This window comes from Pseudorasbora parva, chromosome 7 (genome assembly GCF_024679245.1).
Source record: "Pseudorasbora parva isolate DD20220531a chromosome 7, ASM2467924v1, whole genome shotgun sequence".
In the NCBI taxonomy this organism is placed as follows: Eukaryota; Metazoa; Chordata; class Actinopteri; order Cypriniformes; family Gobionidae; genus Pseudorasbora; species Pseudorasbora parva.
In genome coordinates this window covers 271,451-285,541 of record NC_090178.1, presented here as the reverse complement: position 1 = coordinate 285,541, position 14,091 = coordinate 271,451, and the positions used below count along the sequence as shown (strand labels likewise).

Genomic DNA, 14,091 nt, shown 5'->3' with positions numbered 1-14,091 from the left:
CACGCATGCGCTTCTCTCTCACACTCATGCGCTTCTCTCTCACACTCATGCGCTTCTCTCTCACACTCATGCGCTTCTCTCTCACACTCATGCGCTTCTCTCACACTCATGCGCTTCTCTCTCACACTCATGCGCTTCACTCACACACGCATGCGCTTCTCTCTCACACTCATGCGCTTCTCTCACACTCATGCGCTTCTCTCTCACACTCATGCGCTTCTCTCTCACACTCATGCGCTTCTCTCTCACACTCATGCGCTTCTCTCTCACACTCATGCGCTTCTCTCTCACACTCATGCGCTTCTCTCTCACACTCATGCGCTTCTCTCTCACACTCATGCGCTTCTCTCTCACACTCATGCGCTTCTCTCTCACACTCATGCGCTTCTCTCTCACACTCATGCGCTTCTCTCTCACACTCATGCGCTTCTCTCTCACACGCATGCGCTTCTCTCTCACACGCATGCGCTTCTCTCTCTCTCACACTCATGCGCTTCTCTCTCTCTCACACTCATGCGCTTCTCTCTCACACTCATGCGCTTCACTCACACACGCATGCGCTTCACTCACACACGCATGCGCTTCACTCACACACACATGCGCTTCACTCACACTCATGCGCTTCTCTCTCACACTCATGCGCTTCACTCACACACACATGCGCTTCACTCACACACGCATGCGCTTCACTCACACACGCATGCGCTTCACTCACACACACATGCGCTTCACTCACACTCATGCGCTTCACTCACACACACATGCGCTTCACTCACACACACATGCGCTTCACTCACACACTCATGCGCTTCTCTCTCACACTCATGCGCTTCTCTCTCACACGCATGCGCTTCTCTCTCACACGCATGCGCTTCTCTCTCTCTCAAACTGATGCGCTTCTCTCTCACACTCATGCGCTTCACTCACACACGCATGCGCTTCACTCACACACGCATGCGCTTCACTCACACACACATGCGCTTCACTCACACTCATGCGCTTCTCTCTCACACTCATGCGCTTCACTCACACACACATGCGCTTCACTCACACACGCATGCGCTTCACTCACACACGCATGCGCTTCACTCACACACGCATGCGCTTCACTCACACACACATGCGCTTCACTCACACTCATGCGCTTCTCTCTCACACTCATGCGCTTCACTCACACACGCATGCGCTTCACTCACACACGCATGCGCTTCACTCACACACGCATGCGCTTCACTCACACACACATGCGCTTCACTCACACTCATGCGCTTCTCTCTCACACTCATGCGCTTCACTCACACACACATGCGCTTCACTCACACACGCATGCGCTTCACTCACACACTCATGCGCTTCTCTCTCACACTCATGCGCTTCACTCACACACGCATGCGCTTCACTCACACACACATGCGCTTCACTCACACTCATGCGCTTCTCTCTCACACTCATGCGCTTCACTCACACACACATGCGCTTCACTCACACACACATGCGCTTCTCTCTCACACTCATGCGCTTCACTCACACACGCATGCGCTTCACTCACACTCATGCGCTTCTCTCACACACATGCGCTTCACTCACACTCATGCGCTTCTCTCTCACACTCATGCGCTTCACTCACACACACATGCGCTTCACTCACACACACATGCGCTTCTCTCTCACACTCATGCGCTTCACTCACACTCATGCGCTTCACTCACACTCATGCGCTTCACTCACACACACATGCGCTTCACTCACACACACATGCGCTTCACTCACACACACATGCGCTTCTCTCTCACACTCATGCGCTTCACTCACACTCATGCGCTTCACTCACACTCATGCGCTTCACTCACACTCATGCGCTTCACTCACACTCATGCGCTTCACTCACACTCATGCGCTTCACTCACACTCATGCGCTTCACTCACACACACATGCGCTTCACTCACACTCATGCGCTTCACTCACACGCATGCGCTTCACTCACACACACATGCGCTTCACTCACACGCATGCGCTTCTCTCTCACACGCATGGGCTTCTCTCACACACACACAGACACACACCTGATCTGGTCTCTGTGTATCTGCAGGTTTCTGAATCAGGCCATGAAGCTGTTCGACGCCACTGAGATCGTGCCCATTAATTACGTCTTCTTCACCGCCAGTGCCATCGTAGCGGGTCAGTCGCGTAAACCTGCTTTAGTGAATGAGGACCGGCTGCTGTTCGGCTCGCAAACGGCTAACTTTGCACATTTCTGTATTTCTAGGCATTTTATTTTATGAAGAGTTTTATGGCTTATCGCTGATATACATCATCATGTTTGTGGTCGGGTGAGCTCCTTTAAGATTCTCACATCAGTTATAGCAATATTTGGCTGTGTTGAAGGTGTGTGTGATGAAGGTGTGTGTGTTGAAGGTGTGTGTTGAAGAAGTGTGTGTTGAAGGTGTGTGTGTTGAAGTGTGTGCTGAAGGTGTGTGTGTTGATGAAGTGTGTGTTGAAGGTGTGTGTATGTGTCGCTCAGGTGTCTGCTGGCGTTTACTGGAGTGTTCCTGATCGCTCGAGCTCGGCCCAGGATAAAGATGGACCGCGTGTTCATTTCCATGGCACAGATTCCAGGTATCCCTCAATAATGCCCGAGTCCTGGCGGTCCGTGGCCGAGCCGGAGTGACGGTGTTTCTGTATTTCAGGAAAAAGTTGTACGGATAAAGTGCAGCCGCAGCCAGATGACAGCAAATACGGAAAACTGGCGTCGAAACTCACTTGCAACAGCGGAATTCAGCCGGAGGAGCCATAGAGAGAGAGAGTGTGTGTGTGTGTGTGTGTGTGTGTATGTATGTGAGTGTGTGTAGGTCCAAGTGAGTTTATAAAAGGTTTACTCTGAATGCATAACTGTCTAAGTGTTGTGGGAACATTATGATTTTTTTAAATAAATAAACAAGTCTAACATAAAAGTCAAGTCAGATTTATTTATATCGTGCTTTTACAATGCTGATTGTTTCAAAGCAGCTTCCCAGTGTCAAACAGGACAATAATGTTCCAAAGCAGTTCCACTAACGCCAACATAACTCGAGTCTATTCAGAAGAATATTGTGGTCGATAGTATCAAATGCAGCGCTAAGATCGAGTAACACTAATAGAGAGATACAACCACGATCAGATGATAAGAGTAAATCATTTGTAACTCTAATGAGAGCAGTCTCGGTACTATGATACGGTCTAACACACACACACACACACACACACACACACACACACACACACACACACACACACACACACACACACACACACACACACAGTAACTCTAATTAGAGCAGTCTCAGTGCTATGATACGGTCTAAATCCTGACTGGAAATCCTCACATATACCATTTCTTTCTAAAAAAGAACATAATTGTGAAGACACGGCCTTTTCTAGTATTTTTGACAGAAAGGGTAGATTCGAGATTGGCCTGTAATTGACTAATTCTTTAGGATCAAGTTGTGTTTTTTTAATAAGTGGTTTAATTATAGCCAACTTAAAAGTTTTCGGTACATATCCTAATGTCAAAGATGAATTAATGATATTAAGCAGAGGCTCTATGACCTCTGGAAGCGTCTCTTTAATGGCCTAGTCGGTATGGGGTCAAGCAGACAGGCTGATGATTTTGATGATTTAACAAGTTTAGCCAATTCTTCTCCTCCTATAGCAGTGAATGAGTGTGTGTGTGTGTGTGTGTTCTCCTATAGCAGTGAATGAGTGTGTGTGTGTGTTCTCCTATAGCAGTGAATGAGTGTGTGTGTGTTCTCCTATAGCAGTGAGTGTGTGTGTGTGTGTTCTCCTATAGCAGTGTGTGTGTGTGTGTTCTCCTATAGCAGTGAGTGTGTGTGTGTGTGTGTTCTCCTATAGCAGTGAGTGTGTGTGTGTGTGTGTGTGTGTGTGTTCTCCTATAGCAGTGAGTGCGTGTGTGTTCTCCTATAGCAGTGAGTGTGTGTGTGTGTGTTCTCCTATAGCAGTGAGTGTGTGTGTGTGTGTTCTCCTATAGCAGTGAGTGTGTGTGTGTGTGTGTGTTCTCCTATAGTAGTGAATGAGTGTGTGTGTGTGTGTGTGTTCTCCTATAGCAGTGATTGTGTGTGTGTGTGTTCTCCTATAGTAGTGAATGTGTGTGTGTGTGTGTGTGTGTGTGTGTGTGTTCTCCTATAGTAGTGAATGAGTGTAATTTTTCCTCAGTGACCCTGCAGTGCTCTGTCTGAAGTGATACTGTAATAGACGGCTGCATGGTTATAATTTTATTCCTAATATTATCAATCTTACTAGTAAAGAAGTTCATAAAGTCATTACTGCTGTGTTGTTTACAAACATCAGAAGCTGAAGCTTTATTTTTTGATAATTTAGCCACTGTATCGAATAAATACTTAGGGTTGTGTTTGTTTTCTTCTAAAAGAGATGAGAAATAAGCAGATCTAGCAGTTTTTATGGCCTTTCTGTATGCAATCATGCTCTCTTTCCACAAATTGCGAAAAACCTCTAGTTTTGTTTTCTTCCAGCTGCGCTCCATTTTTCTGGCTGCTGTTTTAAGGGCCCGAGTGTGCTCGTTGTACCACGGCGTTGGATTATTTGCTTTAATCCTCTTTAAGCGCCGGGGAGCAACTATGTCTAAAGTGCTAGTAAGGAGAGAGTCCATAGTTTCTGTTGCAGCATCAAGTTCCTCTTGGCTATCTGTAATGCTGAGGAGATGGAACTGATGAGGAAGATTATGTACAAAGCAATCTTTAGTGAATGAAACACACACACACACACACACACACACACACCTGACAAATGTAAAGTGGTCTTAATGTACAATCAGCTGATCAGTGTTTATTACTCATTTAAACCAAATATAATGTCTTAACAAATCAAAATCCCAGCAGAAAAAAACAAAACAAATTTATAAAAAATGTACAAATGTCCTCTGAGCGGTTCGTCATGCACCTGACCGATGGAAGTACTGCAGTGTGTGTGTGTGTGAGTGTGTGAGTGTGTGTGTGTGTGTGTGTGTGTGTGTGTGAGAGTGTGTGTGTGTTACGCATCGATGCTGATCTCAGCGAAGCGGTACTGCAGTGAGTGTGTGTTCCGCAGCAGCACGACCCCGCGCTGACCCTGAGGTTGCGTCAGGAGTGTGTGCAGGAGGCCGCTCAGGCTGATGAGAGCCACAGCTTCCCCGCGGCCCGAGGTCAGACTGAAGTCTCCCAGCTGGACCCAGCCTAGAGTGGGCCGGCTGCAGTGGGACAGAACCCTGGGCAGCGGGTCGGGCCAGAGGCCCCGGGGGAGGGGGGCGGAGTCAGGGGTGGGGTCAGGGGTCAGCTTCGGGCTCTTCAGATGGTCTGGGTGTCGGGGCTCCAGCGGGTCAGCGCCATCCTCATGCGGCAGCTGGAGGTCAGAGGTCGTCGGGGCGCACACCATGGCATGCAGCGAAGGCTGACCTTTACTCAGCAGCCGCAGACGAACCCACAGCAGACTCCGCCTCCAGACCTGCTGCATCGCTGCGGCCGCCTCAGCGGTCAGAGGGGGGTCCGAGGTCACCCGGGGGTTAGGGGTCCTGCGCACCCGACGCCGGCACCAGGCAGACAGAAGACGGAGCTCCTTCAGACTCCTGCAAAATCACAAGACTGACCTCAGAGCAGCTTTAGACCTGACTGACCTCAGAGCAGCTTTAGACCTGACTGACCTCAGAGCAGCTTTAGACCTGACTGACCTCAGAGCAGCTTTAGACCTGACTGACCTCAGAGCAGCTTTAGACCTGACTGACCTCAGAGCAGCTTTAGACCTGACTGACCTCAGAGCAGCTTTAGACCCGACTGACCTCAGAGCAGCTTTAGACCCGACTGACCTCAGAGCAGCTTTAGACCTGACTGACCTCAGAGCAGCTTTAGACCTGACTGACCTCAGAGCAGCTTTAGACCTGACTGACCTCAGAGCAGCTTTAGACCTGACTGACCTCAGAACAGATTTAGACCTGACTGACCTCAGAGCAGCTTTAGACCTGACTGACCTCAGAGCAGCTTTAGACCTGACTGACCTCAGAGCAGATTTAGACCCGACTGACCTCAGAGCAGCTTTAGACCTGACTGACCTCAGAGCAGATTTAGACCTGACTGACCTCAGAGCAGATTTAGACCTGACTGACCTCAGAGCAGATTTAGACCCGATGACCTCAGAGCAGATTTAGACCTGACTGACCTCAGAGCAGCTTTAGACCCGACTGACCTCAGAGCAGCTTTAGACCTGACTGACCTCAGAGCAGCTTTAGACCTGACTGACCTCAGAGCAGATTTAGACCCGACTGACATCAGAGCAGCTTTAGACCTGACTGACCTCAGAGCAGCTTTAGACCTGACTGACCTCAGAGCAGATTTAGACCTGACTGACCTCAGAGCAGATTTAGACCTGACTGACCTCAGAGCAGATTTAGACCCGACTGACCTCAGAGCAGCTTTAGACCTGACTGACCTCAGAGCAGATTTAGACCTGACTGACCTCAGAGCAGATTTAGACCTGACTGACCTCAGAGCAGATTTAGACCTGACTGACCTCAGAGCAGATTTAGACCTGACTGACCTCAGAGCAGCTTTAGACCTGACTGACCTCAGAGCAGATTTAGACCTGACTGACCTCAGAGCAGATTTAGACCTGACTGACCTCAGAGTAGATTTAGACCTGACTGACCTCAGAGCAGATTTAGACCTGACTGACCTCAGAGCAGATTTAGACCTGACTGACCTCAGAACAGCTTTAGACCCGACTGACCTCAGAGCAGCTTTAGACCCGACTGACCTCAGAGCAGCTTTAGACCCGACTGACCTCTGAACAGCTTTAGACCTGACTGACATTAGAACAGCTTTAGACCTGACTGACCTCAGAGCAGCTTTAGACCCGACTGACCTCTGAACAGATTTAGACCTGACTGACATTAGAACAGCTTTAGACCTGACTGACCTCAGAACAGCTTTAGACCCGACTGACCTCAGAGCAGATTTAGACCCGACTGACCTCTGAACAGCTTTAGACCTGACTGACATTAGAACAGCTTTAGACCTGACTGACCTCAGAACAGCTTTAGACCCGACTGACCTCAGAGCAGATTTAGACCCGACTGACCTCTGAACAGCTTTAGACCTGACTGACATTAGAACAGATTTAGACCTGACTGACCTCAGAACAGCTTTAGACCCGACTGACCTCAGAGCAGATTTAGACCCGACTGACCTCTGAACAGCTTTAGACCTGACTGACATTAGAACAGCTTTAGACCTGACTGACCTCAGAGCAGCTTTAGACCCGACTGACCTCTGAACAGCTTTAGACCTGACTGACATTAGAACAGCTTTAGACCCGACTGACCTCAGAACAGTGAAGTTTGGCGCTCCATCTCTGCAGCTGCTCGCCGTCTCTGCGCTCAGATTCACTAGCTCCTCCCACTCCTCCGTTAGCTGTTGCCAGGGGCAACGGAACGGCGCCAAGCAGCCATGTTTGATGTAGTTGGTGCGTTTTGATGGAGGACGTCTGAAAGCAGCGAGAAGTGATTCCTATTTCATCACAAACACATTTGTGCAAAACAACATTTCTCAATTCTGCCTTCCCACCTTTTGAACTTTTCCAGAAGCTCCGCCTCCTGCTCCGATTGGAAGCGCACTCCTGCTGGGCAGTCTGGGTAATGGTGGGGGAAGTGAGGCTGAGCCATGAACTGGGAGTGTTTGAGACTCATGTGGAGGCCGCCGACCCGAACGCCCCGATAAACCTGAAGAACAACACCAGAGCTTCACAAGATGGCTTTATACACCTGCAGAACAACACCAGAGCTTCAGAAGATGGCTTTATACACCTGCAGAACAACACCAGAGCTTCACAAGATGGCTTTAAACACCTGCAGAACAACACCAGAGCTTCACAAGATGGCTTTAAACACCTGCAGAACAACACCAGAGCTTCACAAGATGGCTTTAAACACCAGCAGAACAACACCAGAGCTTCACAAGATGGCTTTATACACCTGCAGAACAACACCAGAGCTTCACAAGATGGCTTTATACACCTGCAGAACAACACCAGAGCTTCACAAGATGGCTTTAAACACCTGCAGAACAACACCAGAGCTTCACAAGATGGCTTTATACACCTGCAGAACAACACCAGAGCTTCACAAGATGGCTTTAAACACCAGCAGAACAACACCAGAGCTTCACAAGATGGCTTTATACACCTGCAGAACAACACCAGAGCTTCACAAGATGGCTTTAAACACCTGCAGAACAACACCAGAGCTTCACAAGATGGCTTTAAACACCTGCAGAACAACACCAGAGCTTCACGAGATGGCTTTATACACCTGCAGAACAACACCAGAGCTTCACAAGATGGCTTTAAACACCTGCAGAACAACACCAGAGCTTCACAAGATGGCTTTATACACCTGCAGAACAACACCAGAGCTTCACAAGATGGCTTTATACACCTGCAGAACAACACCAGAGCTTCACAAGATGGCTTTATACACCTGCAGAACAACACCAGAGCTTCACAAGATGGCTTTAAACACCTGCAGAACAACACCAGAGCTTCACAAGATGGCTTTAAACACCTGCAGAACAACACCAGAGCTTCACGAGATGGCTTTATACACCTGCAGAACAACACCAGAGCTTCACAAGATGGCTTTAAACACCTGCAGAACAACACCATAGCTGCACAAGATGGCTTTATACACCTGCAGAACAACACCAGAGCTTCACAAGATGGCTTTATACACCTGCAGAACAACACCAGAGCTTCAGAAGATGGCTTTATACACCTGCAGAACAACACCAGAGCTTCACAAGATGGCTTTAAACACCTGCAGAACAACACCAGAGCTTCACAAGATGGCTTTAAACACCTGCAGAACAACACCATAGCTTCACGAGATGGCTTTATACACCTGCAGAACAACACCAGAGCTTCACAAGATGGCTTTAAACACCTGCAGAACAACACCAGAGCTTCACAAGATGGCTTTATACACCTGCAGAACAACACCAGAGCTTCACAAGATGGCTTTATACACCTGCAGAACAACACCAGAGCTTCACAAGATGGCTTTAAACACCTGCAGAACAACACCAGAGCTTCACAAGATGGCTTTAAACACCTGCAGAACAACACCAGAGCTTCACGAGATGGCTTTATACACCTGCAGAACAACACCAGAGCTTCACAAGATGGCTTTATACACCTGCAGAACAACACCAGAGCTTCACAAGATGGGTTTATACACCTGCAGAACAACACCAGAACTGCACAAGATGGCTTTATACACCTGCAGAACATTTACATTTACATTTACATTTAATCATTTAGCAGACGCTTTTATCCAAAGCGACTTACAAAAAAGGGGAGAGTAATAGAAGCAACGGAACAGACAAGGCCAACAACCTGTAAGAGCTGTAAGAAATCTCAATTAATTAGCACAATACACAAACACTTTTTTTTTTTTTTTTTTTTTTTTATAAAGACAGACATCTACAACAAAAACTCACGTCCGCACAGTGCCGAACACTGGATTTTGATAGCTAAGATAGCTACAACCCATTAGGACTAAGGCTGTTGCCCCAGCTGTTGTCGTTAATGCAGATTCAGTGGCCCAATGGGTTGGTTTTGTATTCTAGCTAAACGCGCAGCAATAGCCATCTACAACAAAAACTCACGTACGCAATATACAGAACACTGGATTCTGATAGTTATGATTACTATGTAACATACCCGCCTGAAGGCGCAAATCCGGATGAGTGACGTAGATATGATCCCGGAGTGTACGCTTTTGGTCGTTGCTGTGTTGATCAGTAAGTGCTATTCTGTATTGGTCAAGTGCAAATGGAAAAGATGTGTCTTAAGATGTTTTTTAAGAATGGCTACAGACTCTGCAGCACGAATTGAGATCGGCAGGTCATTCCACCAGGTAGGAACGGTCCAGGAAAATGTCCGTGAGAGCGATTTCATGCCTCTTTGGGATGGAACCACGAGGCGCCGCTCGTTCGCAGAACGCAAGCTTCTGGAGGGTGTGTAAGTCTGAGCAAGTGAATTTAGGTATATTGGTGCCGAGCCAGAGGTTGTTTTGTAGGCGATAACTAGTGCCTTGAATTTGATGCGAGCAGCCATTGGCAACCAGTGCAGTTTGATGAAGAGAGGCGTAACATGCGCTCTCTTCGGCTCATTAAAGACCACTCTCGCCGCTGCATTCTGGATCAGCTGCAAGGGTTTGATAGTGCATGCTGGAAGCCCAGCCAGAAGAGCATTACAATAATCCAGTCTGGAGAGAACAAGAGCTTGAACCAGGAGTTGTGCAGCCTGTTCTGATAGGAAGGGTCTAATCTTTCTAATGTTGTATAAAGCAAATCTGCAGGACCGGGCTGTTGCAGTAATGTGGTCAGTGAAGTTTAACTGGTCATCAATCACAACTCCAAGGTTTCTTGCTGTCCTTGATGGAGTTATGGTCGATGAACCAAGCTGAATGGAGAAATTTTGATGAAGTGCTGGGTTGGTTGAGAAAACAAGTAATTCTGTCTTTGCAAGATTGAGTTTAAGATGATGCTCTTTCATCCAGTCAGAAATGTCTGTCAGACAGGCAGCGATACGAACACTGACTGTAGGATCATCTGGTTGAAATGAGAAGTAGAGTTGAGTGTCATCCGCATAGCAGTGATAGGAGAAGCCGTGTTTCTGAATGACAGAACCTAATGATGACATGTAGATGGAGAAGAGAAGTGGTCCAAGGACTGAGCCCTGGGGAACCCCAGTAGCTAGATTATAAGACTTAGACACTTCACCTCTCCATGACACCCTGTAGGACCTACCAGAGAGGTAAGACCTGAACCACTGGAGAGCAGATCCTGAGATCCCCGTCCTCTTAAGTGTTGACAGGAGGATCTGGTGGTTAACTGTGTCAAAAGCAGCAGACAGATCCAGCAGAATGAGCACTGAGGATTTGGAAGCTGCTTTTGCCAGTCTCAGTGCCTCAGTTACCGAGAGCAAGGCCGTCTCAGTCGAATGACCGCTTTTGAAGCCGGATTGGTTGTTGTCTAGGAGGTTGTCCCTTTCAAGAAACTTAGAGAGTTGATTGAACACAACTCGCTCAAGGGTCTTTGCAATGAAAGGCAGAAGGGATACCGGTCGGTAGTTTTCTAAAAGTGCTGGATTCAGAGAGGGTTTCTTAAGCAGTGGGGTTACCCGAGCCTGCTTAAATGCTGTGGGAAAGGTTCCCGTGTGAAGAGAAGTGTTGACAATGTGAGTGAGTGCAGGAGTGATTGAAGAAGAAATAGCCTGAAGGAGGTGAGTGGGAATAGGATCAAGTGGACAGGTAGTAGGGTGATTGGAAAGGATGAGTTTAGAAATATCTGCCTCGGAGAGTGGAGAGAAGGATGGAAGCGTGTTCGTGTTAGTTGTTGAGATGTGCGTGTCAGTTAGTGATGAGGAGAACTGTTTGCTAATGAGAGCTGTTTTGTTGGTGAAAAATGATGCAAAGTCATCAGCTGTAAGAGTTGATGAAGGAGGGGGAGGAGGTGGACAAAGGAGAGAGGAGAATGTTTTAAAGAGTTGGCGAGAGTCAGAGCAATTGTTGATTTTGTTGTGGTAGTATGTTGTTTTAGCAGTGGAGACATTTGTAGAGAAAGAAGAGAGAAGAGACTGATAAAAGGCAAGGTCAGTATTGTTTTTAGATTTATGCCATTTCCTCTCTGCCGCCCTGAGTCCAGAGCGATGTTCACGGAGAACTTCAGACAGCCAGGGGGCAGATGGGGTGGGGCGGGCTGGTCTGGATGAAAGGGGGCAGAAACTGTCTAAGGAGGATGTTAGAGTGGAGCAAAGAGTGTTGGTAGCACTGTTAGTGTCCAGTGCTGAGAACTGAGCAGGTGGAGGGAGTGAAGATGAAACCATAGTGGATAGGCGAGAGGGAGAGAGTGAGCGTAGATTACGCCGAAAGGTAATCTGTGTAGGAGTATGTTTTGTATCTGGAGTCAGTATGAGGTTAAGAGTGATGAGAAAGTGGTCTGAGGTGTGTAATGGAGTAACTAAAGTGTTGTCTGTGGAGCAGTTGCGTGTGTAGACCAGGTCTAATTGGTTACCTGATCTGTGAGTAGCCGTAGTAGATACTAACTTAAGGTCAAATGAAGTCAGTAGAGTGCTGAAGTCTGCAGCTAGGTGTTTATCAAGATGGATGTTGAAGTCACCAAGCAGAATCAGTGGAGTGCCATCCTCAGGGAAGCTAGAAAGTAACACATCCAACTCCTCCACAAAGTTACCGAGGTGACCTGGAGGACGATAGACCACTACCACATGGATTTTAACAGGGTGAGTAATAGTGATTGAGTGCGATTCAAATGAATTGGCCGGTAGAGACGGTAATGGATCAAATTTCCAATCATTTGAGATAAGCAAACCAGTACCCCCACCCCTCCCAATAGGCCGAGGAGTGTGTGAAAAAGTATAATTGCTTGAGAGTGCTGCAGGAGTGGCAGTGTCCTCTGGTTTGATCCAGGTCTCAGTTAGGGCCATGAGGCTAAGCTGAGAATGAGTCCCAATAGATGAAATAAAGTCTGCTTTGTTTACAGCCGACTGGCAATTCCAGAGACCAATTGGAATAAAGAGTAAAGTAGCAGAGGATGTTAGGATACAGCGCAAATTATTAGGATTACGGCGTCTCGTGCGTACGGAGCGTGATTTACGAGTGCTAGTAGTTATAGTTGAGATTTGAAAGCACATGGTGAAAAGGCCAGATAGGAATTAGAGCCGAACACAAATAGTGAAAAGGAAGATGATACTCAAGTGCCTTGCCGGGGTCCTTGCTCGAGAGGAGTTGCACTGGGAAGAGTTGAAGTCTTTACACTCGTCGGTCTTCACACAAGGAGGGCTTCACACTGCCGCTTCCGCTGCCGCGGACTATCACGCTATTTATACTCACTTGAGTATCGTTATTGAAAGCAGCTGGCCACGCCCCCAACAAACTCCCTTCCAACGTGGCAATGACCAAACAAATGCTAACTCAACAAATGCTAACTCCCACACACACCCAGAGAATATACCAAAACTAATAATACACACCTCAGCACTACACAGACACACTTATCCAACAACAAATGAACAAACAATCAAATGAGAAAAGTTACAAACACTTACAGAGTAGTTGTCTATCAGTCAATTGAATTGCTTCTCTCTAGCCAAAATGTTTCAAACACACAAGGCTTTTAATACCTCGCTGGCCACGCCCCCAACAAACTCCCTTCCAACGTGGCAATGACCAAACAAATGCTAACTCAACAAATGCTAACTCCCACACACACCCAGAGAATATACCAAAACTAATAATACACACCTCAGCACTACACAGACACACTTATCCAACAACAAATGAACAAACAATCAAATGAGAAAAGTTACAAACACTTACAGAGTAGTTGTCTATCAGTCAATTGAATTGCTTCTCTCTAGCCAAAATGTTTCAAACACACAAGGCTTTTAATACCTCGCTGGCCACGCCCCCAACAAACTCCCTTCCAACGTGGCAATGACCAAACAAATGCTAACTCAACAAATGCTAACTCCCACACACACCCAGAGAATATACCAAAACTAATAATACACACCTCAGCACTACACAGACACACTTCCACAAACAGACTAGAACAACACCAGAACTGCACAAGATGGCTTTATACACCTGCAGAACAACACCAGCGCTTCACAAGATGGCTTTATACACCTGCAGAACAACACCAGAGCTTCACAAGATGGCTTTAAAAACCTGCAGAACAACACCAGCGCTTCACAAGATGGCTTTATACAGCTGCAGAACAACACCAGAGCTTCACAAGATGGCTTTATACACCTGCAGAACAACACCAGAACTTCACAAGATGGCTTTATACACCTGCAGAACAACACCAGAGCTTCACAAGATGGCTTTATACACCTGCAGAACAACACCAGAACTTCACAAGATGGCTTTATACACCTGCAGAACAACACCAGAGCTTCACAAGATGGCTTTATACACCTGCAGAACAACACCAGAACTTCACAAGATGGCTTTATACACCTGCAGA

General features: G+C 47.3%; 2 protein-coding genes across 5 annotated transcripts in view; one reads left to right on the top strand and one right to left on the bottom strand.

The window, feature by feature from the left end:
- LOC137082506 (NIPA-like protein 2) overlaps positions 1–3,154 on the top strand; it is a 44,813-nt gene extending 41,659 nt beyond the window's left edge. For 2 of the 4 annotated variants that reach the window (XM_067447724.1, XM_067447725.1), the window contains exons 9-12: positions 2,091–2,179; positions 2,268–2,331; positions 2,523–2,617; positions 2,689–3,153. In XM_067447724.1, coding sequence (XP_067303825.1) covers positions 2,091–2,179; positions 2,268–2,331; positions 2,523–2,617; positions 2,689–2,795 — 355 coding nt within the window. In that variant the 3' untranslated portion in view covers positions 2,796–3,153. Of the gene's footprint in view, positions 1–2,090; positions 2,180–2,267; positions 2,332–2,522; positions 2,618–2,688 lie in introns of all 4 variants that reach the window. The other 2 variants (XM_067447726.1, XM_067447723.1) reach the window with 2 other exon arrangements.
- A 1,650-nt stretch (positions 3,155–4,804) lies between these two features.
- Positions 4,805–14,091, bottom strand: part of pop1 (POP1 homolog, ribonuclease P/MRP subunit) — a 77,437-nt gene continuing 68,150 nt past the window's right edge. Inside the window, 3 exon segments of the mRNA XM_067447722.1 lie at positions 4,805–5,615; positions 7,364–7,525; positions 7,606–7,760. Of these exon segments, the coding sequence (XP_067303823.1) occupies positions 5,045–5,615; positions 7,364–7,525; positions 7,606–7,760 (888 nt within the window). The 3' untranslated portion in view covers positions 4,805–5,044.